This window comes from Pseudorca crassidens, chromosome 3 (genome assembly GCF_039906515.1).
Source record: "Pseudorca crassidens isolate mPseCra1 chromosome 3, mPseCra1.hap1, whole genome shotgun sequence".
Classification (NCBI taxonomy): Eukaryota; Metazoa; Chordata; class Mammalia; order Artiodactyla; family Delphinidae; genus Pseudorca; species Pseudorca crassidens.
This window is the reverse complement of record NC_090298.1, coordinates 142,238,279-142,265,299: the sequence shown is the minus strand read 5'-3', so window position 1 is coordinate 142,265,299 and position 27,021 is coordinate 142,238,279. Positions and strand designations below refer to the sequence as shown.

At 51.0% G+C, this 27,021-nt stretch overlaps 1 protein-coding gene across 3 annotated transcripts in view; it reads left to right on the top strand.

The window, feature by feature from the left end:
* CPLX2 (complexin 2) overlaps window positions 1–22,603 on the top strand; it is an 83,223-nt gene extending 60,620 nt beyond the window's left edge. For 2 of the 3 annotated variants that reach the window (XM_067732804.1, XM_067732803.1), the window contains 3 exons: window positions 17,259–17,377; window positions 17,517–17,692; window positions 18,452–22,603. In XM_067732804.1, the coding sequence (XP_067588905.1) occupies window positions 17,347–17,377; window positions 17,517–17,692; window positions 18,452–18,649 (405 nt within the window). In that variant the 5' untranslated portion in view covers window positions 17,259–17,346 and the 3' untranslated portion in view covers window positions 18,650–22,603. Of the gene's footprint in view, window positions 1–9,528; window positions 9,797–17,258; window positions 17,378–17,516; window positions 17,693–18,451 lie in introns of those variants that run through there. The other variant, XM_067732802.1, reaches the window with a different exon arrangement.
* The last annotated feature ends 4,418 nt before the right edge of the window (window positions 22,604–27,021 follow it).

Genomic DNA, 27,021 nt, shown 5'->3' with positions numbered 1-27,021 from the left:
ACCACCTTCTGAAACAAGCCAGCTCCCTGCGTGTTTACTGGGGCAGCATCTGCTTCCCCCATCACACAAGACAGAAATTTGCAGGGTTTTTTCTCTCCATTGTATCCCCAGGACCTAGAGGAGTCCCTGACCTGTAGTGGAAGCTTAGAACATATTTGCTGAGTGAATGAATTCCTCACGTTCGGTGAGTCCCCGTCCTCAAAGGGTTCAAACTCTAGGGAAAAAGCCAGACAACAAAGCCAACGTCAAGTGTAAAATTTCATTTCAATGGTGCTACAATGAGAGGTCCATGTGGGAGCATATAGGACACCCCTGACTCAGCCCTGCTTCCCAGAAGGGATTCCTTTATACTTTAGCTGAGCCATGATGGTCAAAGTAAAACAGAGCAGGTAAAGCTCTTCTGGGAGCAACCAGTATGGGCAAAGGTGCAGAAACACCAGGTGGCAGCAGGTACAGGAGTGATGGAGCATAGGTGGCTCTTAATGGAATTGGAGAGAGCGGTTCTGATCCTGGAGGGCCTTAAGGGCCAATTTAAAGGATTTGCACTTTCTTTTTGTGCCAGTTAAGATCCTTTTGCTTGTGAGAAAAGACAAAACTAAAGCCACTTAAAGCAGCTTTAAGGACAACAAAATGGAAGGGGTGGTTATCGGCTCATAAAAATGACAAGACCTAGGAGAGCTGTGGGCACAGCTTGATCCAAGGTGGAGACAATGTCACCAGGCTAGGGTTTCTCCCTCTCCTCTTCTCGGCTTTACTTGCTCTCCGCATTCTGAGGCTCCATATGGTAGCTCCTGGGAAGCCCAATTCATAGCCCAGTGAAGCTGAAAAGAGAGTCCATTTCCCTCAGCTCAAGCAGAAGTCCCGGAATTGAGTCTCTCTGGCCCTGACTGGTCTGATTTGGGTCATGTGACCACCCCTGAACTGATCTGGGGAGCCATGGAGACCTAAGTGCTGATTGGCTTAGCCCAGGTCATGTGATCCATCCGCGGCTCGAAACGAAATACCCCGGTTGGCTCCTCCCGAGCTGATGCCACACGAGGGAGTGGGTGCTAGGTGGCAAAAGAAGCTGTGACCACCATGTGTTTCAAGGAGGAGAGTGATGCAGCTGGACCCGTGTTTTAGAAAGCTATGATTCTCCTACGGATTTAGAAACCAGTTAGAAAGTCAGTCTGAAGACAAGAGCAGAGGCAGGAGCCATGGTTAGATGGCTGGTGTTAAGAGTCAGGTGGAAGCGAACTGAGCGGAAGGGAGCAAAGGACTGTGACAGAGAGGGCTTTTTTTTCATTTAAATCCTTAGGACAGAGTTCCAGGGCCCTGACCTACAGCCACCATCACTTTTGATCACCTCAGACTTGGAACGCCCAGCCCCATTAAGGACCAGCTTGTGGCAAGGTCCCCATATAGGTGCCCTAGCAGGGTCACCTACACTCTGGGACCAGTTGCCCCAAAGCTGCAGATCCCGGCTTGGCTGCCAGCAGCCCACCTAATCCCCCTCTAAAAATGTGGCCACCTGTAGAGACGTACCGAGCTCCAATACTGCTAATGCTGCCACTTCTCAGCTGTGTTACCCTGAACGAGGCCCTTAACCTCTCTGAGTGTGAATATCGCTATCTGAATATAAAGTGGAGATGATGACATTTAGGGTAAGGGACGCGTTGGTGTAGGGATTAAATCAGTTAAAGATATGAATCACCTACCACAGTGAGAGGCTCAGTAGATGAAAATTCCTTCCTCTTCAAACCTTTCAGCTTTTCCCTGGTTTCATCTTCCCGACACCTCTCCAACCCCCTGTTTGTTTGCCACATAAAAGGTGGTTTTGTTTTATTTTGTTTTTTCTGGCAGAAAGAAACAACTGGAGGTTGAGTGGCATAGACCAGCCATTTTTAGATTTGTGGGTAGAAAAAAGTCCTCTTGTTCTCAGGCCGGAATCTAAGCTCCTCTGGACTTCCTTCAGGCGATTCCCATCTGGGGACATGATACTCCACTCCCTTGTGTGGTGGAGAGGAAGGAAGGAAGCCCAAAGAGGGGGTAAAGAAGTAGAAGAGGGCTTCCCTGGTGGCGCAGTGGTTGAGAGGCCGCCTGCCGATACAGGGGACATGGGTTCGTGCCCCGGTCCGGGAAGATCCCACATGCCGCGGAGCGGCTGGGCCCGTGAGCCGTGGCCGCTGAGCCTGCGCGTCTGGAGCCTGTGCTCCGCAACGGGAGAGGCCACAGCAGTGAGAGGCCCGCGTACCACAAAAAAATTTAAAAAATAAAAATAAATTAAAAGAAGTAGAAGAAACATCGCCCACCCCTAGTTTCCTCTAAACTTCAAATTCTTCTTTCTCACTCCAACTTAAATGAACTCAGGGGACTCAGGAGGCAGAGTTCTCTGGCAAAGAAGATCATAAAAGTAGGCTTTGTCTAATGATTGCACAGCCCCAAACTCCAGAATCCCCGCCTTGCTCAGGTGTTGGAGGGAAAGAGGATTAACACTTGCTGAGATTGTGCTGCGATTCCCCAAACATTGTTTTATCTGAGCCTCACAATCACCCTGGTGGGTTGGGATCATTGACCCATTTCACTGAGGAGGGAGCTGAGTCTCAGAGAAAAACCACACTATCTGGAAGGGGCAGAGAGCTGCTGAGATTTCACCCATGTCTCTATATGAGCAGAGCTCATTGCTGTCTCCTCCACAGTGCCTCTGAGATGACTCCGGCATCCCCAGAGCCAACCTCCCTGTCCCCTCCCTGCTTTGGACTTCCAATCCCATCTGGCTTACAAGCTGTGTGTTTTTGATTCTCCTCCTCAGAGCTGCCTCTTCACTAGGATAGCACTTAGTGTGTTGTATTATCATTGACTGTTGGTGGGCATCTCTCCCCGCTCACTCCTGAGTGCTTCAAATCACAGGCTCTGATCTGAAAGGATCTTGAGCGTGTGAATTGGTCCATGTGTTATCTCTCTGTGGAGTATTCGCCTCTCTTACTGTGGAATAAAGAGGGGGAAGAGAAACTCCGAAAGTTCTTATACATCTTTGTCTGCCTAGGACAGTGTCTGGTGTGTCATAGGCCCGCCACACAGGTTTGATAAATGAAGATTTGAGTGAAAGGAGACCTACCACATAGGGTTGTCATGAGCTGAAAGGGCTGAGATCTATAGCATCCTTGGAACAGTGCTTGGCGTACTGGATGTGTTTTAAGAATGTAATGCTGAGTTACAACTGGGAAGGAATACTTACCCAGGAATTAGGAGTTTCATTAACTTGCTGTGTGGCATTGAGAAAGTCCCTTCCCATTTCTGGGCTTCTGTTTGTTCATCTGCAAGTTGAAGACACCGGATTAGATGACCAGAAATATACCTTTTCAGTGCTGACTTTTTATGCATGTTTCATCTCCTCCCTTCACTTCAACTCCTCCCAAAACATACACACACACACACACACACACACACACACACACACCCCACGTGCATACCCGTCAATCTCCAAGACAGAATTCTGCTGCCTCTCTGCCCTTTCTGTCTTTCATTTCCTTTGACCAGAAGCTCCATGAGCTTATTAAACTTTGTTGTCCATGTTCCTCAGCTATGCCTGCTTTAGTAAAACAGCAATAATGTCCCCTGAGATTCATTTTATTAAAGAGCAAAATCTGCTTTGTGGGCCAGAGTGTGCTGGTCCTAAATGGAAAGTAGAAGTCCTTTCCAGCTCTCTTGCTCCATAAATGCAGGGGTTCTGCTAGCTGCCTTTGCACTGAGATGGAAAGAACATTTATCTTCACAAATGTAGGCAACACCATGGAGGCAGCCCTGCAAGGGACAAGGGAAAAAGCCTTCCATTCCAAAAGGTGCGGCGAGACCAAAAAAGAAAAGTTCTTCCTAGAATAGGAACAAAATTACACGGCAGGTTCTCTTCTAACTCCACAATTCTAGACATTAAGATTCATAGGATTTAAGATTCTAAAGTTGTGAGCGAATGTGTGTAATTAGTTGCATCTAAGCTTCTATTAGTCCTAAAATATTATATGATTCCATGATTAAGTATTTTTTCCTACAAGACCAGGGTCCTATGATTCTCAGATTCTATTGACCCAAGACAAGGGTCTTTCAACTAGTGGGTGTATCCAAAACACCTGGGGTCTTGGTAACCGATGCAAATTTCTGGGGTCCCATCTCCAAGATTTTGGTCTATCCACGCGGGATGAGCCCCAAGAGTCTGCAATGTTTTTAACATGTCCCCCCAAACCGCAGTGGATCTGAGTAGGAGGGGGCCATTCTTGAACATACAGTGTTTAGAGAGCCTGTCATTCTAGATTCTGTGATTCTAAATGTGATTCTAAAATGACCTTTTGCTTATGATTCTAGCATTCTGGGACTCTTATTCTGTTTCCACGTGCCTAAGGACAAGATTCCAAGGTGTAGAGATTATCTTTCTGAGCAAGAGTTTCACATGGGGGAGGGGAAAAAAGACCAAGTGTCATGAGGTTGGAGGGACATTCTAGAAGGGGGACTTCCTGAAGGCACGGAGCAAACGTTGATGCTGCACCGATTTGCCTGAGCAAGTCCAGTGTTAGGACTCAAATGAAGAGGCTTGGTGAGGGGCGTTGGCTGGCTCTGGGGTGATATGAGCATCTGGGGTCATCAGGAGGAATTCCGGATGGACAGGGAGATCTAACCATGTCCTGGAGAGTTGGAAGGGCTGAGGTTGGAGGAGGGGAGGCAGAAATCACAGCAGAGAGCTCGAAAAAGAACCAGTGGCAAGAGAGGAAGGAGTTATCCCCAAAACATCCCCCCCGTGTCTGTGTTGGATGGTAGGGGAAATGCAGACTGGTCTGGCAGACATGAAAATGTAAGGTTTCAGGAAAACTCAGGCTGAGAGGGAGTTAACTGTGTGGGGATGTCCCTGGGTACAGTGTGTGGGCTGAAAGAAGACTGCCTTGACATGCTAATGAGTGCTTGGATGTTGGAGGGTAGGGATGAGATGAAGGGTAGCAGAGGACCTCTAAGGAGCTTGTAGGCAGATGCTGGGCTGGGGAGGGGCTCTGAGTTGGGGACAGGGTCTGGAATAGAGAGGGTTTCCTCAGGAGGTTCCCACACCCACTCCATGTACCACCGATGAGTCAGGATTCAGATGAGGAACGTGGGACCATCTTTCTGAAAACAAAAGTGGAGAATGGAGAATCCAAATTTCTCCAGCTTCCCAGATGGGGCAGGTTGGGTTGCCAAGCATTTCTCTGGCGGTGGGAGCAGGGGGAGAATGGAAGAGAAAGGATCAGTAACTTTTGGCGATACATTTAGCCTGTATGTCTGCACAGTGGTGATGACACATTCTGGCTGCACATACAAACCCCTTCTGCCCCACACAATGACAATGACACATGTGCCAGCCCATTGTGACACACTTACACCTGCACCCTTACCACCAATGATGGCAGCATTTCAAATTGATGCTAACACACTATGCGTCATCTCTCATGGACAGCAACACTTAGGACGTGCACCATTGCACAGAAATGGTGATATGTCCCCAGAACTTTTGCATCTGACACAGTCTAAGTAAATGGCACCCTCTGTGGCTGCACAACTTGCAGAGCTGCATCTAGTACCCATGCCTTACACCCCAACCATCACGCAATGCCATTAACATATTCCACTGTAACTGCAACCTACTTAGCTCTACACCCAATAACATTCACACCAGAGTCACTTCATATCGGGAGGGATACACCACCGCACACTGAGAGTCACATGGTGTCAAACCCACGCTTGCCCTACTAGAACCTGTATCCCTCCACATGGATGCTGCCCGCTCCCACCTGCACGGCCCCCAGAGGTGGGCACACACACACAAAGTCACCTTTGCACACCAGTGGTTTGCCTTCACGCCGTGTCACCGCATGTTGAAGGAGACAGACTGGGACCCTGACCTCACAACCTGACAGTGATGGTACCATAGCCTTGTTAGTGACAAGAGGGGAGGCACTCGTCAGATGAGCAAGGTGGCCTAGAGCCCTTCCCTCTGCACCACCCCCATAGTTCTCTTTCTGCCTCTGGCACACGGCCACCCCCACAAACCAAGACCGGCTCTGCCCCTGCAGGCTCAAGCTAGAATGACAGGATGTGGAGTCAGCATCTGGAGCATTCAGATGTCTCTATGCACTGACCGGCTCAACTCCTAGTTGAGGTCAGGGCCAGCCAGCGAGCTCTTCCTCATCTCCCACATGGCAGCCAGCGTGCCCTTTGGACGGAGGCGGCTGCGGGGAAGAAATGGGTTGACCTTTGGACAAGAGCCATGCTCACTGATCACATTTATAGTCTGTGACAGCTGTCATTCCTCACACACCCTTCCTCAATCCTCACACAAAGTACTGACATTAGCTCTCTTGATTGGCTTGTTAGTGAACCTTCAAGGCATGTATGTATCATTTTAAAAATCTGGCCCCCGGCCCCAGCCCACAGGGCTCATCAATAAAGGTGGAAATTCAGCGCCAGCCAGGGTAAGACACCGTAAGCAGAGCCGCATTCAGATCTTACCAGGTGTCTCTTAGAAGCTGTCTACAAAGCAGGGTCTGCAAGGGCCAGGGCTCAGCGTGGAGGGTGGCGACTTGCAGCAGGCTGGATTAGAGATGCAGGAGACAAAGGAAATACTGACAACCCACATGACATGAAGACCCCAATCTGAGTGTGAATTCATGGCAGGTTTTTTTTTAAGTGAGAAACTAGAGAACAGGGAAGATGATAAATGTCAATGTAAAAAAAAAAATATCGGCAGAGCAAAAATTACATTTCCATAGGCTGTGGGATGTGTCAGAAGAGAAGCAGCCCAGCCTGGTGGAAGGACCCCAGAGCTCAGTGTCATGCAGGCATGGGCTGGAATCTTGGATCTGCCAAAGACTCACTGTATCTCCCTGGGCCTTGTCTTCCCCATCTTGAAAATAGGGGTTTATGTGAACTAAAGGAGAGAATGTAATTTATGCAAAGCACCAAAGTGAGCACCTGAGACACAATGGGGGCCTGAGAGTTGTATGATTCGTCATATTATAATCAGTAAGAAATGTTTATAATATTTAGCAACATTTCTGTAGTTATAAAACAGTATTTGGGAACCATGTCCAGGCTGGTAACACTGAACAGGAACAAGTATTTATCTTTTCACTACCTTTTTTTGACAGGAAGCATCAGTGGCTCATGTCATCCCCTAATTGTTCAAAGGATAAAGCCACCAAAACATGACTGAGCTGTCCTTTTGTTCACCAGGAAGATTTTCTGCAGCTAGACATGACTCATGTCAGCTCATGCAGTTCTTAATAGGCTCATAGAAACTGGGGTTCAAAGGGTGCTTTAGCTGTCACTGACTGCCCAACTGCCATCTTCCAGGGGTAGGGAACTCAGCACCTCACATGAGGCAGTCCGTGCTATGGTTGGACAGCTCCAGCCGGTAGAAGGTTCTTCCTCTCAGAGCTTCTGTCTGCCTTCCTTTACCTTTCCTCCATTGCCCCAATTCTGTCTTCAACACTAGTAAAAACAGTAGTCCTTTTCTTTCCTGGCAATGGTCATTTATTCATTCCACAAGCATTCTTTAGCTCCTGCTTTATCAGGCACCAGGCTAAGTGCTGGAATTACAAACTGAACAAGACTTGTCAGTCCTTCAAGGGCTAATCCCCCTTCAGCATTCTCTACTCCAGGTAAAACAGCCTTAAATCCTTCCACCATCCCTCATTGAACCTGATTTCCAGACACCCACCACCCAACCACTTCCTTCTTTTCTAACCGTACTTGAGCCTACTAAAGTCCATCTTACAGTGTTGTGTCCAGAACTGAGCTTAGTATTTTTCTGAAGGCTAAGTTGGATTTTTAGCCCAGCTTAGTCAACATCCATGTCAAAGGCAATGCCCATTGTGGAAAAACCCCAGTTGTAACTAGAGTGCTGCCAGCCAGGTCCCACTCACTGAGCTTCTGTTCTAGGAGAACAGGGAAGAGGAGGGAGGAGGAAAGAGGCGGACTATGGCTCTTGAAATGACGGGATGTCAGATCTCCCTTCCCAGAACTCCCCTCAGGCATTAGTGGCAATTCTAAGTCACTCTAATCAAACAGCCTCCCCTCTGCCCCTTCCATTAGTGTCTGCCTCTGGAAAGGGAAGAAAAATTAAAAATGAGCTGACAGGCCAACACAACACAGAAGAGAAAACTCAGCCATAAAGGGAGGGACTCCCCTACACCCAGCCCCACAGCCTGTAAGGGGAAAACAGAGATGAGCTTCAGAAGGTGACTCTCTAGATGAGGAAGGTCGGTCCACCAATGACTTCTGATTTGTGGGGAGTCCCCCATTTTGAGGCCTCTGCTGTGAAAATGTATAAAGGAATAGTCCCCCCTTGTTGGAATAAAATCATGCCTCCTTCCTTTCCCAGATCCTGTCCTTCTGCAGCTCTTGCCGCTCCCTTCTTGGAAGGAAGCCATCGCCTTACAGAAGCAGGAGTCATCTCCACTCTGACATAACCCCTGATTGATGCATAAACTCCTGCAAATCTTTCAAAGGCCTGGTGCAAGGCTCCTCCTCTCTGAAGCCATTTTCCTACACATTGGGCTGGATTAAAGGAAGCATTTTAGAGCCAAGAAGATGGCAATCAGAATGGAAAGGCTCATTAGGAGAGAGTCATAAAATGAAAAATGAGTGTAAGCAGAGGAGGAAAGGCCGGGGTGAGGGACAGATGTTGCCCTGCCTCTTGGTGGTCCCCTTTCTTCCCAGGGCAAAGGAGAGAAAAAATGGCCTTCTAGAATAGGTTTTGCCAAAGAATTCCTTATTCTTCACAGGATATCAGATCTAGAAGGGCCTAGCAAGTGACTTGCCCAAGGTCTACAGCAATTTTGCAGCAGTCTCCTCCCTCTGGGTCCACGTGGAATGTTCCTGAACCCCTATGGAGGCCTTGCCCACATGATGCATCAATGTTTTCTGAGTGCTCATGCGGAAGGACAGGATACTGAGGGGCTGCAAAGATGATCTGACGGTGGTCTTGTCATCCTGTAGGAGCTCACAGGCAAGAGGCATGCAAACAGAGGAAAAGGGGACCCTGAAACAGGGGTGTGCCTGGGGGTGGCAGGACATCTGAGGATAGTGTGACCAGTTCTGCCTGGAGGAATCAAAGTGGGCTTTCCTGAGCAGGCGATCTTGTATTTCTGCTTTAAAAAAAAAAAAAAAAAAAAAACCTTCCCTCCATCCCCTGACCCGCACTGCCCCTCAGAACATTGAAGCAGCAAGCTTGTGGTCCTAAGAGCTGTGGCCACGATACGCAGCTTCAGGGGGGATTGCTGTGGATGTCTGGAGGAGAAGATACAAGAAAAGGTGGAGGAGGAAAGGGAGTGGAGATTTTTTTTTTTTTTAAGAGAGGGGAAAGGAGAGAGAAAGGGAAAGGGAAACGGAGGGGGGAGGCGGAAGAGGGAGAGAGGGAAACAGGGAGGGAGGGAGAGACGGAGAAAGGGAGGGGGGAGGGAGGAGAGAGAGGGGGAGAAAGGAGGAGGAAGAGGAGAGGGGGGAGGGAGGGGGAGGGAGGGAGAGACAGAGAGAGAGAGAGACAGAGAGAGAGAGAGAGAGAGAGAGAGAGAGATTTGAATTTCCCATCTGGAAAGGGAGAGGTAGCACGTCAGGGTCTGGCTGACGGGCGCGATTGGAGGGCGCCTCCGGCAGCCGCCCGAAGCAGTAGCCGCGGCCCCAGCTCACCGGGCGGAGTTGCACGAGGCGGCAGCGGGAGCTGGAATAGCAGAAGGAACCGCCTCGTTGAGTTCGGCCGGAGCCCTGCAGTGGCTCAGACGGTTGCGAGGACCTCCAGGTCGGTGCTGGCCACGGGCCGGGAGGGCGGAGCCGGGCTGTGGGCAACAGGGTCTGGGCTCTCGCCTCCAGGCCGCAGCGCAGCCCGGGAAGCTGCAGGGTATGGTTTTCGGGGGCACAGCTCCCCAAGACTGCCCGGGCGCGAGAAAGGGAGGCTGCGCGGCGGCAGCAGGGACGCTCCAGGGCGCGCTCGCCGTGGTGCTGAAAGGACAGCTCCCCGCAAGGGGGAAGCGAGCAGGCGGAGGGAAGGGAGTGAAGCGGGAGCCAACTGGGAAGGAGGGGTGGGGCCCCGAGATGGAGACCCTCGGGCAGAAGCCCGAAGCTGCCCGGCTCCCGGGGAGCCAGGACCGCCCCGAGGGCGGCGGGAGACTCAAGTCTGAACCTAGAGAACAACTTCGAGCTCTTGGGGTAGGGATGGGGGGACGTCGATCTAAGCTACTTCAGGTTGTGGTTAATCTGGAGCCCGCCAGGGCCCTCTTCGCCTAGGGAGAGGGAGCCGCCCCTGAGGGGTACAGTTCGGGTACCGGAGTGAGTCAGAGGGCGGCGGGAGTGGGGCGGACAAACCGAAGGTGCAGGGGAGGAGAACCTAAACGTTGACTGGGGGTGGGGGACGAAGAGGACTCTGTCATGGAAGGAGGAGGAGCGGAGGTTTGGGCTGCACCTGTCAGCTGCCTGGGGTCATTAGGAACGATCAGTTCTTCGCCCTCGCCGGCCCCACTCTGCCCCCTCCCTCAGCAAAGTTTGAGACCAGGCCAGGTCTTGAGGTTGGAGCTCTAAGTGTTGGGGGGGAGGGGTGCTCTCAGTGGCCAAACGTGAGCTCGAGGCAGAACTGCCGGCTACGTTGATCTCGGTGGGGGACCGATAGAGGGACACCAGGATTCCTGTCCCCCTCTTCTGCCGGGAGAATACGAACCCCCCGCCGCTTCCGCTTTTCTGCAGGAGCCAGTCCCTTACCCACTCCCATCCTCCACTGCTCCTTTCCCTCCCCAAGTGCTTCTCCCTTCTAGAGGCATGGGGCGGGGGAGTAGAGGGACATCCCCTGTCACTGCACCGCCATTAGCGTAGGGTCCCCCTCAAAAGGCAAATGAGTGTTGAACTGACTTGCAGTGAATATGGCCTGGACATGAGCTATTTAAAAAAAAGACAACAGATAAACAGCCACAAGGACAAACCCTGCAGGTGCCCGAGTCTGCTTGTCAGATGGTGGGGTCCAGTCCTGAAAACCTCCTGGGGCTCTGATGGCCAAGCCTGAGGAGGTGCCTCAGCTGCCTTCGGGTTAGGATGGGTTAGGAGGGAGCCTGAGAGGGGAAGCTGGAGGAGCATCCCGGGCACGCTGAAGGCAAGGAAACCTGGTGCTGCAGCAGCATCCCTCCCCCACCCCTCCGTGTGTCCCCTCCCCCAGCCTAACGTCCCCACTACCACCACCACCACCACCACCCTTCCCGTGCTGGGATAGACCAAGTCTTCCCGCAGACCCGCTGAGGAGCGCCTCCTGGCGGTCCGGCCAAAATCCTCAACTGCACGCAACCTGCTGGACCTCAGCACTCCTACAGGCATATGGCAAAATATCTACACACACGCCTGCACACACGCTTACGCAGAATCACAACGTTGCCTAAGTTCAGAGTTAGACACGCAGGAGCATACCTTGAACGCGTACACTCTCACATACTCGCTGACACACGTTAAATTCAACCCAGCAAATACGTCCTGAGGCTCTACCATGAGCTAAGAAATGTAGATGCTGGGACAGGAGAAAAGCACACGATACAAGCCCTGCCCTGGGAAGAGTTCAGAGTGACTGGGAAGGGAAAGACACAGAGCTGGACAGAGTGCATGAGCTGGAGGCAGGCAGGGCTGTCCTAGAAAGCGCCATGGGTCTCAGAAGAGGAAGACTCCATCACATCTCACCGAGGAGAGATTCCATGGGAGGAGTGATGTATGAAGTGGACCTTTGAAAACTAATGCTGCTGCTGCCGCTGATGATGACGGTGGTGATGACGATGACAGCGAATATGTACTGAGCACCTACTATGTGCCAAATGCTGGGCTGATCACATTTGCATTATTTCATTTAATGCTTACAACATGCATTGGGTATAGACATTATTGTCTCCATCTTGCAGATGAGAAAAGATTAAGTCATTTGCTCAAGGTCACTTAGGAAGTAGTGGGGCCAGGAACTGAACTGGCAGAGATGAGGTTAAGAGGTTCCAAGGATGTAGAAATAGCAGATGAACAGATGCCCAGGAGTTTTTGGAAGGAATATGTGTGGAGGTATAGCTGATAAAGAGCCACATACAAAGGATAGGAAATGAATGGTGAGGCAGGCAGATGTTAGACTCTGCAGGACTTGAAGGTCAGCACAAGGACTCTAGCTGGTTTAACCAGGCCATGGGGAGCCACTGCAGGATGTGTTTGCATGAGCAGATCTGCCCTTTAGGAAGATTAATCAGACAGCCTTGCGGAGGATAGATGTAAGGTAGGGGAGGGACAGAGTTAGAGATTATGCAAAAATTCAGAACCTCGAGGCCCTGACCAAGGCATTAGCAGCCATAGGAGAGGGGATGTGTGGATGCAGGAAACACTGTGGAGCTATAATCTCTGGACCTTCTTCCTCAGCACCCCGTCCCAATTATAACTTGCCAATTCCGTGTGTGGTTTTTGCCCAGCGTCTACCTCCCCAACTGACTGAATGCTGTGAGAACAAATGCTATGACTCCCTTGTTCCCTGCCACAACCCCAGCACTCAGAACAATGCCTGGCAGAGAGTAGATGCCCAAAGCATATTTGTAGTGTGAGTGAATGAATGAATGAAGAATTCCCTGACTGTGGAGTTTTCCACTGAGGCAATTGGAAGAAGGAATGCTGGAGGAAAAGGTGGCTGGCGGGGAGGGGAGACAAGGATGAGGTTGATCTTTGGATAGAATGAATTTAAGAATATCCAGCAAAGAGTTAAATGTGCAGGTTTGGGGAGAGGGAGAGGGAGAGGTCTGTGACTGAAGAAGTGCATAAACCAATAAGGGTAGGTGAGATTTCCCAGGTAGACAGTGGGAGAGGGAGGGGCAGTGGGAGGGGGAATCAGCAAAAAAGAAGACCATTGGAGAAGTAAGATGATGACCACAAGAGTGCTGTGTCATATGGCATTCAGGAAATTCAAGAAGAAGGCTGAAAAAAGGCAGGGTGGGTGAGAGGGAGGTAAGGGGTCTTCATCGGCATCTGATACTACAGAGGGATGGAGAAGGAGAAGGAGGGCTGTGAAAACATTCCTGGGTCTGGTGATTAGGAGGACTCTGGCAACTCTGAGTAAGGCAGCTTCAGCAGCAGTGCAGGGGCTGCAACTCTCCGATCTCACAGAGCCAGAGGGTTTGACTGGGAGGTGAGGAAGTGATGACACCAAGTGGAAACTACTGGATCATGAAGCTAGAGGGCAGAGATTAAGAGAAAGATAGAGTTCGGAGCAGGAGCTGGAGAAGGAAGGGGATAAAAGAGACGTATGGAGAAGAGATTGAAGGTGTGAGGAAGAGGGAGTAAAAAATGGATCAAGGAGAAGGTGTAAAGAGGGAAAATCTGGAGCTCAGGCAGATGGATTGGCTTCAGGGGGAAGGAGGGAGACTTCTTCCTTGGGAGTTAGGAGGGGAGTTAATTGTTTTGGTAATGATAACAAGAACCATTTACTGAGCCCGCATCATATGCAAAATACATTTCATAGATTAATTCTAAGCCTTCAAAATGGTATTATAATCCTCGCTCTATAAAGAAGAATGAGACTCAGAGAGGTTAAGTCAATTACTCACTATCACACAGCTAAAAAGCAGCAGATTCAGGATCTGAGTCAGGTGTGCCTGACACCAGAGCTCACAAGCCTTCCGCTGTACCACACTACATAAAGTGGCACGGAAATCACCTGCTGAGAGGGATGGGGTAGGAGTAGGTTGGGCCTTAAGAATTTGGTTAGTGGAATCTCTCGACAGGGTGAAGAAATTGCTTAACAGCTAAAAGAGCCGTGCTGGGAGTCAGCAGCAGGACCTTGAGGTGGACCCAAGAAGTTTGGCTAAGTAATCCCAGGAGGCTGGGAGTAAGAGGCACCTGGAGTGACAGGATGTAAACATGGAGAAGACTCATCCCTTGAGTAGATTACTTTGCATGCGGGGGCTTGGGGTTGGTAATCAAAGTTTTCTGAATGAATACAGGAAGCAGAGGAGTCTGGAGAAGGAGGTGGTTTGGTGACAGAGAGGTGGCATGTTGAGGTTTTTTTTTTTTTAACATCTTTATTGGAGTATAACTGCTTTACAGTGGGGTGTAGTTTCTGCTTTATAACAAAGTGAATCAGTTATACATATACATATGTTCCCATATCTCTTCCCTCTTGCGCCTCCCTCCCTCCCACCCTCCCTATCCCACCCCTCTAGGTGGTCACAAAGCACCGAGCTGATCTCCCTATGTCATGCGGCTGCTTCCCACTAGCAATCTATTTTATTGCAGCTCTATTTACAATAGCCAGGAGATGGAAGCAACCTAAGTGTCCATCATTGGATGAATGGATAAAGAAGATGTGGCACATATATACAATGGAATATTACTCAGCCATAAAAAGAAACGAAGTTGAGTTATTTGTAGTGAGGTGGATGGACCTAGAGTCTGTCATACAGAGTGAAGTCAGTCAGAAAGGGAAAAACAGATACCGTGTGTTAACACGTATATATGGAATCTAAGAAAAAAAAAGGTCATGAAGAACCTAGGGGTAAGATGGGAATAAAGACACATACCTACTAGAGAATGGAGTTGAGGATATGGGGAGGGGGAAGGGTAAGCTGTGACAAAGTGAGAGAGTGGCATGGACATATATACACTACCAAACGTAAAATAGATTTCTAGTGGCATGTTGAGTTTGAGTGGTGCTGTGGGACATCCAGGGCAAGGCAGGCAAGAGGGAGGCAAGTGTATTTCTTGACTTATTTATTGCCTGTTTCACACACACACACACAGTACACACACTCCCAGAATGTAATCTGCACGAGCACAGGACTTTGTCTGTCATGTTCACTGTTATATCCCCACTGTCACTGCCTGACACATGACAGGTGCTCAACTAATACTTACTGGATGAATGAATATAGGGGTCTGGTGCTCAGATAAGACATCTAGCTGTCATCAGTGTTAGCAGTCATAAAGCCCCTGGAAAGGGTGGTTCTCCCAGGGAAATATTAGAGATGAAAAGGAGATAAGGACTGAGGTCAGAGTCCTGGAGAACACACTTCTGAAGAGGCAAGAGGAAGAAAAGCAGCAGCAAAGGAAGGGAGGGGAGAAGGAGCAGTAGGAGAGGAGGGAGAGGAAAGAACTGAGTCACAGAAGCAAGAAAGGAGAGAGGTTGGAGGATACAGTGGGGTGGCTAGCAGTTCAAATGCTGCAGAACTGCTTCAGAAGAAGAGCTGGGAAAAGGGCCCAGAAGATCATCTGGTTCAGGAGAGATGCTTGCCAGAGCAGCAAGTTAGGTGCCCTGTGGACCAATTTGAAACATCTCAAATTAGAGTCCTGCGTCCTCCACAACCACCTGGCAATTCCTTGAGCTAAATGTAAACACAGAGGAGGAACCCAAGAGTTCCTGAAACCATTTGGTTATTATTCTTTTCCTGTTCTTAGAAATGCCGTCTCTTTACAATGTTTTTAGTCAAATGAAAATATCTTGATTGACTGAGCTGAGCCACCTTCAAACTCAGAATTCTAGATCAGGGTGGGTCCTTCTGCATTTCCTGGAAATCCTGTTCCTTTCTGGCATGTCCTCATAAACATGCAATCAGCAATAGCTGACATTAACTAGCACCTGCTACACACCAGGCACCTGACCAGTATCTTCTCTTCCCCTTCATACATCAGCACAGGGTAGACTTAATACTCCCTCACTTTGCAGGGAGCAAACTGAAGCTTTCCCAGGGAGCCACAGACAGTGAGGGTTGGGGGCCAAGATTTCAAACCAGGTGTGACTGATACCAAAGTCCCTGTGGATGGTTTTCTACTCCATCATGACTTTCCTGAAAACAACCTATCAGGTGATCTGATCACGTGGAAGTCCTCAAACTCTCAGGCCCCATGGTATGAAAAGATCTCAGTCTGCCAATATGTTTTCTCATTTTGAAAGAAACGAGGAAAATCCATCATCAATAAACAGCCAGTGACCTTGAACTCAACTTGGTTGCAATATCCAGCCTGACTCCTCTGCCACCATTTCCCAGGACCCCTTTATCCTCCTAGCAAATCAAAAAGACCCCAAGTCTATGTAGAATGAAAGTCCTGGGGGAGTAGACCTGGCCCAATTTGACCATCAAGGTACATGACACTTTGGCTGTTAGATCCCCATCCCCATGGATATCCCCCTCCATGCTTGAAAAAGGATTTGCGGTAGTTTTGCCTATGAAAGCACCAGTGAAACTGAATGGTTAAAATAAAAAGGAAGTCTCTAAGAGTTAGAGCATCTGGGTTCAAATTCTCAGGGATGCTAGAAGAATGGAGTAAGAAAGAGGCCAAGTATAGAGGGAGGCTCCAGGCCCGCTACCCTTCCCCTCCCACTATGGTTGGAACAGTTCCATTTTTATGTATTTTGCATATTGAGATTCCCATTAAGATTTTATTTGGAGAAAATCTTCTGAGGCAAAATAATAATAATAAAAACTGAAAGTCGGTGATTTAGGGAGAGGGAAATGAGGACAAACATAAGCTGAGTGGTTATGAGGCCCAGTGCTTGGTAATTTAAAGGCCCTTAGCCCCAAGAAGATTATTGTGTCTCCAACCCCCTCTGTGTAATTCAAAATAAAAATCAATATTAAGCTATAAAACTTACATGTTTTATGCAATGAAAATAACTTATTTCTCCATTTGTCTAATTTCAGAAGTCTGGATATGTTCATGTAAGCTGGCTGTTCTCAATTTTTCACCTACCTCTTATTTGCTGGGGCCCCGAGCGCAAGCTCACTCCTTCTAGGGCTTGATGCAGTGGTCCAGGCTGGAATTCTCTCCAGTCTCCACAGTATCCCTGAGAAAGGAGGCACAGCCATCTCTATCTCATAGAGGAGGAAACGGGGGCTCAAGGAGATTGGATAACTTGCGTGGAATTCCCATGGCAAATAAGGAGTTAGGGTGGCATTAGAACCCAGCTCTGCCTCTGTCCAAATTCTGGGCTTTTTCCAACATGCCTGGCTTCGATCAAATTAAAGCAACATGGTCAAGATGAAAATTTTAAAATAGGGATCAGAAGCCATTTGGCAGCACACATGTGCCTGGCACATAGCAAGTGCTCAGGAAACAGCCCTTTTCCATCCCTTTCCATGCGATACCAGGCACTGGGTCTTGGCCTCTGGCTGATGGTACCTGATGCCTGAACCAGGGTGACCGGTCGTTTGTCCAACTCCACTGCCCTGCCTGTGCAGAAACTTCTCCCATCTAACCCCCAACTCTTCTTTTGACAGGTTGCCACATCTCCCCAAGCCAGGCCTGCCTGAAGTGCTGCATGCAAATTTGGCTGCTGGCTAGGGCACATTAAACAGAGTTGTAGGCATGGACTTCGTCATGAAGCAGGCCCTTGGAGGTGAGGCCCTAGCCCTGCATCCCATGCCCGCTACCCAATCCAGACCCAGGTGGGAGGGGCCTCAGCACACCAGGCCCCCCCCATCCCCAGGCTTGCCTCTATGACCCTGTCCTCTCCCTCCCCAACCCATTCCCCACAGGGGCCACCAAGGACATGGGGAAGATGCTGGGCGGAGAGGAGGAGAAGGACCCTGATGCACAGAAGAAGGAGGAGGAGCGGCAGGAGGCACTTCGGCAGCAAGAAGAGGAGCGCAAGGCCAAGCACGCACGCATGGAGGCCGAGCGTGAGAAGGTCCGGCAGCAGATACGAGACAAGGTCAGCACCACCCTCTTGCCCATCCTGGAATGTAAGGGGTTAAAAGGGTTTCCCAAAACCTCGGGCTCCCTTGAATCCCAGCTCTCACCTTAGACCTAGTTCTCTCTGAGTCTCACTCTTTTCATCAGAAAAATGCGTGTCAAGGAACACCTCCCTCAAGGACCGTTCTGGGGATTAAAAAAGGTAGTGGACATAGTAAGTGCTCCCTAACGTTTGCTGCTACAGGTCCACAACCTTGTACCCAAAATCCTGGAGACCAAACAAGTTTGGAGCCCAGAATTTGGGGATTTTGGGAAAGTACTATAGCGCCCTGAGCACTGTTATGTGTCACTCCCAGTGAGTTTGCAGCTGCCACCCTATGCCAAACAGCTCAATACTTGTCTGCTCATACTGCGATAAATCAAGGGTATGAGTAGGCTTCCATCAATTCCAGTCAAGTTTTGTCACCAAAATTGGGCCCAAAGCCTGTGGGAGAACATTCAGTTTTCAGATCTTGGAGGATTTCAAAAGAGCAAAGAAATTATGTGGGCAGGTATTAATTTTAAAGGAAACCCCAGGCACCATCTCTCTTTTATTAAATACCAACTGAAGGCAAGCACAATCCCACAAGGAATGTGCCCTTATCCCCATTTTATAGATGAGAGGACCCTTGGGCTCACAGGGAGTTCCCATGAGCTGCCTCAGCCACATGTGCATGACCTTGAGATCCAGCTCTCTCCTTGCCCTGTTCATGCTCCTCTCCACCCTTCCCCTCCCCAGTATGGGCTGAAGAAGAAGGAGGAGAAGGAGGCTGAGGAGAAGGCAGCCCTGGAGCAGCCCTGCGAAGGGAGCCTGACCCGGCCCAAGAAGGCCATCCCGGCAGGCTGCGGGGACGAGGAGGAGGAGGAGGAGGAGAGCATCCTGGACACGGTGCTCAAATACCTGCCCGGGCCACTGCAGGACATGTTCAAGAAGTAACCGGCCCTCCCACCACATCCCCACTCCACTTGTTACTTTTTTTTTTTTTTTTTTTTTGGTTCTTTCTTTTCTTTTTATTCATTTAAGTCTCAGTTCTGAAGGGGAAAACCTCAGTTGGCCTCTGTCCCCCTTCGCTGGCCAGGGGCTCCTCCCCCTCAGCACTCTTCACACTCCCTTCATCCCAGGGTATCCAGCCTCCACCTCGCTCCCAAGTTGCTTGACAAGAAGAAGACAGCTTTTCTCCAGCAGGGGGTATTGAACCCAGTACAGGAAGCACTGGGGGGCCCCCTCCAGAAGCCTAAGGTCTGTGCCGGTGTGGTAATCCCCATACATTCCTTCATGCACCCCACTGCCAGGAGGACCACTGTCCCCAGCCAGCCAAAGTAATGACACATTCCAGCCCTGCCCAGCATGCTGACCTTTGGCCTCTAAACCCCAGTGGGCCTCCAGGTCAGGGCAGGGGCATTGAGTGGCCTGGCTCTGAGGAAGGGAGTCAGGGTAAGTCTGTCCTGTTAGGGCCTAGCCTGAGGCTGGCCTGTTCTGTTCTGGCCAGGCCTGGGTCTGGGCAGGAGGCTGGGGCTCTCCTTCTTTCCTCCCTCTGATGACACCCAGTCTAGGAGCATTCCTCTCCCAACCCCCACCTGAAGAGGCCTAGCCCCTGCCAAGCCAGTCCCTCCAAATGGATCCTCTATGGACTTTAACTCATCTATGGAGGGGCCCCAGGGTAAGGCAGCCCCTTGTTTCTTCCCCCCACTCCACTTAGGTCCTGGAGCCCCACTGCCAGGCTGGGCCCGGCTTGCCCAGCCAAGGGGCTGCCCAGGCCCCCCAGAAAATACTTGGAGCCATTGGGCAGCGATGGCCCATGCCATGGGACTCCCCCATTGGTGCAGCCAGGCTGCCCCCCTTCTTATCCACCCCTCTTTCTCACCTCATCCTGTTCATGTGCTTCCAGGGCCCCACGGTCCACAGGAGGACCCTTCCTGGCCAAAGCCCCAAACTTTTTGGGAAAAGCCAGTCCCCAGTTGACAGAGGGCATCTGTTCTTTCATCTTATTGGCCAAGAACAAACTCTCCTCTGGGATGTGTGAGACTGGCATTTGTTCCCCCCACCCCGAATTGTCAAGGCCTCCTTCTCAGTAAGCTGTGTGAGAACTGGGAAGCCATGGAGCAAATGAGAGAGGAAAGTGTTTGTCCAGGCATGCGTGAATGTACATGGCAGAGACTGCATCAGCAATTGTATGCCCAGAGATTATACATATAAGCCTATGATTAGAGTGTCTTGAGATTGTGTGTGTGTGTGTTAGTCAACATCCCTGTGTGATGTATGTTAGGCAGCCTAGTGTATGTATGCTTGTTTGAGGTGGTATGTGTGAGTTGAGATTGTGTCATATGTGTGTACTAACCATCTCATATGTGTGTTAGAGCTTGCATGTGTTAGCTAGTATCTGCATTTGTTTTCAAAAATAGCATGTATGTCAGGAGTGATGAGAATGTGTTAGATGTTGTAGAAGTATGTGTTTGAGAGAGTTGCCAGATATGCTGAGACTGTTGTGTGCATGTGTTTGGCTCTGAAAAGGCAGTTGTGTGCAGGACGTGTGCCTGGGGAGAAGGAACATAGGTAAGATGACCCCTCTTGGTCCCCAAACCACTAGTCACAGATGGCCACATCCAAGAGGAGACCTTGTCCTTGGCCTAGAGTCCTCCTGCCCTTGGAGGGTTCCTGCCTGAAGTCCTCAGAAGTCCACTGGGACAGACCCAGGCAGTGCCCCAAGAAGCCATGCTGGGCCCCCACCAGGGCCTACCCCAAAAGCAGGGGATAGGGAGGGGGCGACTTGCCTGTCCCGAAGCCCCTGCCCCATTGGCCCCAGTTTGCATTCTGCAGGTTTTCCATTTTAGTGAATTTATGCTTTTATTTCAGAGAGAGACATGGGTCTTCTCTGTCTGTTTCCAATAGTTAAAGCCATATCAGTTAGACTGCAATACTTTAAAGATGAGACAAAGCAATCCATATGTTTAGGGAACTAGAAAAGTCCCCTGGTCTGTCCCTTCTCTGGGGAGCAGGGCCTCAGCAGCTCCAGCTCCCTGGACTTGCCCTTCTCCCCCGCCCACACCCCCTCCCCTGTGCCCCTGTGTCCCGTCCCCCCAGGGGGCCTGTGTCTGTGTCTGTACCTGTTTCTGTGATGGGGAGCCACCTTGCACCCCTGTTGTCTGCTTGTCTGTTTGTATCTGTTATCCCGGGCAGGATGGTCATTCTCAGGAGCCCCGGGGTCCTGGGGCAGAAACAGGCAGAGCCCAGTCCTGGGCCCCAGGCCTCCCCAGACCCTGTGTGTAGGTCCTACCTGGACACAGGGGTGAATCCCAAGTGTTCAGAAAGCTCTCCCTCTTGACAGGGGCCCGCAGACCTCAAAGGTGGTACCAGGGCACAGAGAGTGCCAGATGGACAGTGAAGACCGAGGCCCAGGGAGCTTCAGATGAGCAGGCCCGAGGAACCCCAGATCCCCAAGTGACATCCCTCACAGTCTTCACAGCCCCTCTGCACCCCCAGAGCAGGCTCAGGGCTTTTCCCATATGAGAGTGCCTTCCAGGCTGGCTGGCTTAGTCTGGTGCACATCCTGGACTCCTTTAGACTCCTCCGGCCTGCTTCTGAGCAGGACGACTGGAGGTTTTCCTGGAGGCAGGGACAGGGGGAGAATTTCTGCCTGGGGCATACCACCATAACTCTTGGGTCCAGGGGAACACGATGACCATCATTCCTGACACAGACCTTACTGTGGAGAGAGGCTAATATGTGGCCCAGAGAGGATGTCATGTGCAAACACACTTGTGGGAGCACAAAATATTTGTGAGGTGTTCGAGCAGGGAAGGGATGGTCACATGAAGTACCTGGGGTGGGAGGTGTATAAGGTGGGAGGGGGAAGAGTGTGTCACACACAAATGGGGCAGTGTGCATGTGACACACTTAGGAGGTGGGGCAGGGAGGGAGTGGCCCCAGAATTCAGCATGCACTCACACAACATACAAGGGAGACATCCCCCAGCTAGGAGAACAGGAAGAAGCAATCATTGCATGTGGGTGAAGACAGAACAAAATGCCCGCTTGCCAGGGACGGCCACTGCTGTGCTGTGTGCCTGGGAGCGGACCAGCAGAGAGAAGGGAAGTGCTTCTCTGGATCTCCTGTGCTGGGCACTGGCAATGTCCAGAATTTCCACACAGGTACATCCTCTGCTCCAGGTCCAGAAAGTGTCCTTAACTACAAAGGTGTCTCCTCCAAAGGCAAGCAGGAGGTCCAGAGACCCTCCCAGCTGTGAGAGAGGGAGAGAGCCAGAGAGAGAGAAAGGGAAATAGAAACAGAACAGAAGTTCTTCAGCCCAGGTCCCTCTCAGGTGGGACCGCTGGTGGACAAAGCAACCTCCCCGAAGGCTCAGAGCTAGAGTAAAATGGGGTGAGCCACCAGCCCCGGGAGCCCCTGGTACCCAGCCAGCAGGGTTGCCCACCACCACCACTGAACTGCTCCATCCTTCTAGGTTCCTCAAACCCTTGACTGCACAGGGGGCTGGGGGTCAGACTGGCTCAGATGACGGGACATCTCTCAGGCCTGAGGACATGACTCCCCCCACATGTCCCCTGCTCTCCTCCCCACTCCTGTGCCCCACCCTCTTCACTGGAAAGAGAATGAGAGGTGCTCCTGCTGGCCCTCGGGTGGGGATGGGGGTCCTACTGAGACCCAGGTGAGGACGACCATCCTGCCTGCGTGGGGGAATCCATTTCCCACTGTGCCGTGTCCTTGTTGCTCTGCTTCCTTTAAATGTGTCAGTGCCTGGGGGGAGGGGAGGGGCAACCCCCATGCCCCCCTGAACCTGACCAAAAGCCATGGCTGTTGCTCCCCCTTTGTACGACGCAGATGCTAAGATGTACCAAACCAACCATGACAACAAGCAAAAGACCTTGTACAGCAGCTCTCGGTCTGTCTGTCCTCTTCTGTCCGCCGGCACTGCCAGAGCTCCATGGGATGCCAGCTGAGAGGAGGGGGGCCAACCCACAGAGCTCAAGAGGTCCCAGAAAACCTTCAGTTTTACCCTTGCTTCTGGCCAGGACACTCTGGCAATGACCCCAGAAACCAGCCAAGGCTAGAGTTAGGACTGGCCCCAGAGATTCAGGGCCACTCACGTCCTGCCCTTCAAAACCAACTGACAATCCCAGGAACTGGTAGTCCAGCTAACACCCCACACCCTGTCTCTGGCCACCCTTCCCCCCAAGCCCCGTGAGTGTGGCATCCTGACACAGAGTCAAGTCACACGGGTAGGCAAAGTCCGTCATTGGTTGTCCCTCCAACATTGATGGAGTTCCTACCTCTGCTAGTCTGTGTGCAGGAGGCTGGGGACACAGAGAGAGGATGCATTGCTCCTGGACACAGACACATCCCAGACCTTGTTGAGGAGTCAAGAATAGACCACACTCGGCTGCCCCCCACCATCACCGTGCCTTAAGCTAGGCCTCTTCTCTCTGCTTGCATAGGCACCTCTCATTCCCCACACACTGCTCTCCTAGCCTGTATCTCTTCCCTTCCACCCATCCTCTCCCCACCACCCCATCCCACCGAAAAGACTTATCTAAAATTCAGACGTAACCATGTCCCTTCCCTGCCCAACACCCTTCAATGGCTTATAGGACAACGTCAAAATTGTCAAAATGGGCCTGTGTGATGTGACCCCAGCTGGCTAGTTCCAAGCCCACCTAACTGCTCCAAGCTCCCCCAGTCCCCACACATACCATGTTGTTTTGTGTTTGCCTATTCTGTCCTCTCTGCCTGAAATGAAAGGTACCCTTCCCCTTTCTGGTGTATTCCCAACTTCTCAAGATCCAGCTCCAATGTCACCTGCTGTGTGAAGCCCACCCTGACATAGCCCTGTCCCCCCGTCCACAGCAGAGTTTGTTGCTGTGTTCGCACAACACAGAGCATCGTGGCTGAATGCTCAGACAGTGCTGGGTTTGCTGGTGGGTTCTGTCACCTAGAAGAGTGATCTTGAAGGAGCCACTTAACCCCTGTGAGTGTTTTCTTGTAAGTGAGATGGGATAAGAATTGCTCTGACCTCCACTGTGGTTGTGAGGCATGAATGGGGTGCTGCCCGCATCCTATTAGCACCATGTGCCAAGCATTCAATGGATGGAGGCACTGTGCAAATTATGCTCTAACTGGGGTCCCTGCACATCTCTCTCACCAACTTGAGAACTCTATAAGGGCAGAGCTGGCTGGTACCCCAATGCCTCCCAGCATCTACCACAGAATCTAGCCTACATTGGGTGCTCAGGAACCCCAGTGCTGACTTAGCCACATGATCAAGCCCCATCTCCTTTACTTGGTGGCCACAGCCACTATTCCCTTAGCTCTCTGCACTTACTGGATAGTGCAAGAGAGGAAAACCGGACCCCTCCCTCTTCTATGCGCAGACATCACCTCTCCTGCCTGTTCTACCAGAACTTCCCAGGAGCCTGGGCTGGTCCACTATGGGTAGCATGTCCCCTGGACTCTTGGAGTGTGCAATGGGAGGCTGTATTAGTTATCTACTGCTGCATAACAAATGAGCACAAACTTAGTGGCTTAAAACAACGCATGTTTATTACCTCACAGTTTCTGTGGACCAGGTGTCCAGGAACAGTTGGGCTGGGTCCTCTGCTTCAAGAGATCTCACCAGGCTGCAGTCAAGGTACAGGCCAGGGCTGAGGTCTCATCTGAAGGTTCAGCTGAGCAAGGACCACTTGCAAGCTCACGTGTTTGCTGGTGAGATTTAGTTCCTGTTGGATTGAGGGCCTCATGTCCTGGCTGGCTGTTTTCCAGAGGCTGTCCTCCATTCCTTGCCATGTGTGCCCCTCCATTAGGGCAGCTCACAACATGGCACCTTGTTTCTTCGAAGCGTGTAAACCAAAAAGGCAATAGAGGGCGTTGGCTAGTAAGATAGAAGTGTTATGTAACCTGATCCTGGACGTGAAAGACCATCACTTTTGCCATATTCTATTGGTTAAAAGTCACAGGCCCCAACTACAGTTACAGGGAGAGGATTACAGAAGGGTGCAAATACTGGGACAGGGATCGCTGGGGCCGTCTTAGAGTCTGCCCCCAGAGAGGCTGAGGCAACTCCTTCCCTACAAAGGAATAGGAGTTGAGCAGGGCCTCAGTGGAGCCAGACTTCAAACGTCTTCAGGCCCAGATGGTGGCAGAAGTGTCTCTGAGCTGGGCAGGGGCCAATGGCAGGCTCCCCTAGGGCTTCTGCAAGACTGAGGCCATTCCCAGAGCTGGAGGTTGGGCTCCAAGGGCCTTCCTAGGCTGGGAATTGGAGAAAAAGGGCTGATGAGGGCTTCAGGCTTCCCTGGGGGTCCATCTGTGTGCTCCACCAGCATGCCAACCACTGTCCCCCCAAGGTCCAGGTCCCTCCTCAGTAAACAACCGAGCCCCAGGCACTCAGATGATTCCTTGCTGCCCCCGTCTCCTCTCATTTACACTCAGTAGCACCCCGAAGTGTCCTGGTGGGAAATGCCAGCATCCTCTCACTTTGGGTCCTGAATGTCTTCTCCTAAAAGTCAGTTAAATCGAACTTACTGAGTTCCTACCACTTGCTAGGCACTGTACTAGGCACCAAGAACACCACTCAACAGCCCCTTCCATCCAGGAATCTACCCAGGCAAGTAAACAGACCAGTTACCCATCTCACCACGTGCAGTGATACAGGCAAACTCGGGGCACTTGAGGAAGGCTCCCTGGAGGAGGTGGCATCTGAGATGAGTCTTAAATGAAGAGGATTCAACCTGGTGGAGAAGGAGGGCACTCAAGGCAGAAAGTCTGGCATAGTCTGACATGGGTGGTGGGAGTAGGGGAGGAAGAGGTGGGGGATGTCTGCAGGAACTTGAGTTCTTGGTGAAAAGCTGAGAGCCTGGGGCTGTCCATTGGAGTGGGGGCGGGGACAACACATAGTGGAGCTTGGGCTCTTCCTGCAGGTCTTGAGCAAAGTGTGACATGATCAGATGTGCAGGTCGAGGAAGGTCATTAGGGCTGTGAGGAGGATGAACTGGGAGCCCAGGGAGGAGCTGGTGCAATGTCAAGGTCAGAGATGGTGAGGACTGACCTCAGGCAGTGGCAAAGGATTGGGGAGAAGTAGGCAGATCAGAAGGCCATATAGGAGGGCAAATTATCAGGACTTGAGGATTGAATGGGAGGGTTATGGAGGAAGGAGGGGTGTAAGCCAATGCCTGTGTCTCCATATTGTGTGGTTCCATTCTCCAAAATCTAGAACATTGGTAGCAGATAGATTTGGAGGAAGATAATGACTCTGGTTTAGGGCTTCTGGGTTTGAGGTGCCTGCGGAGAGTCCAGTAGGGAGTCTGGAGGGCAGGAGAAGCACAGACCATGTGCTCAGTGGGATAGCCCTCAAATGGGGCGACGTCTTGACCATTTACTTCACCACAGGGATCAAAGCTACACGAAATCAAGAAACCTGGAATGGGAAGAGGATTTAAAGTCAAATCCATCCTCCCATGGAACTCAGGAGTCCCTCCTGTGCCATCTGTGGTAGAGGACACTCTACTTGCATTCCCCATAGTGTGGGAGAGCTCCTTACAGTGGGACAGTTCCCTTCTTTCTCCAAAACTGAGAGCTGCCAGGAGGCAGGGAGTTAATGAAAACCCCTCGGCATCCCATTAATTGACTGCAAAACCCTGCTTCTAGACCACTCACTTAGCACTTGTAATTAATTGGGGCTTCTTGCCTGATCTGAGATGTGATTCGATACCCCCCAAGGGCAATGTTTTCTTAGCTGGTATCCTCCAGCTGGAGCTGTCTCTACACATTGGCCTCTCCATAGTGCCCTGGCTATGAATGCAGACTCCTGCCCTTCCTTCCTCTCTGTGTGAGCTCAGGCAGGGCCCTTCCCCACTCCAAGCACAGAGCTGAGTAGTACAGGTACATGGTACAGGCTGAGTGGCTGGGGCTAGGGCTAACATTACCACCTCCTTGGACACCAGGTCCAGGGGATCCATCCTGTCCTGGGACAGGCCCAGTGGTCTCCAGCCACATTAACTCCCCGCTGCTCTCATAGTAAGAGGCATTTGGCATGACCTTGTCTACAGGAGGGTCAAGGTAGCCTACCTTAAAGTACAAGGGGGCGTGGGGAGGGAGCTTCCACTTACTAGGCCCCTGCTACATGCCATCCACAGGGCTGATTGCTTTAAAGGCACCACCTCTGCTCATCCTGACAGGAATCTCTGAGGTCAGGATTATGCCCATTTTGCTCATGGGAACACTGAGGCTCAGAAGTAGAGGCTTATAATGGGAATAGGCATAGGCTTTGGTTTTCAGACAAACATGGCTTTGAATTCTGATTC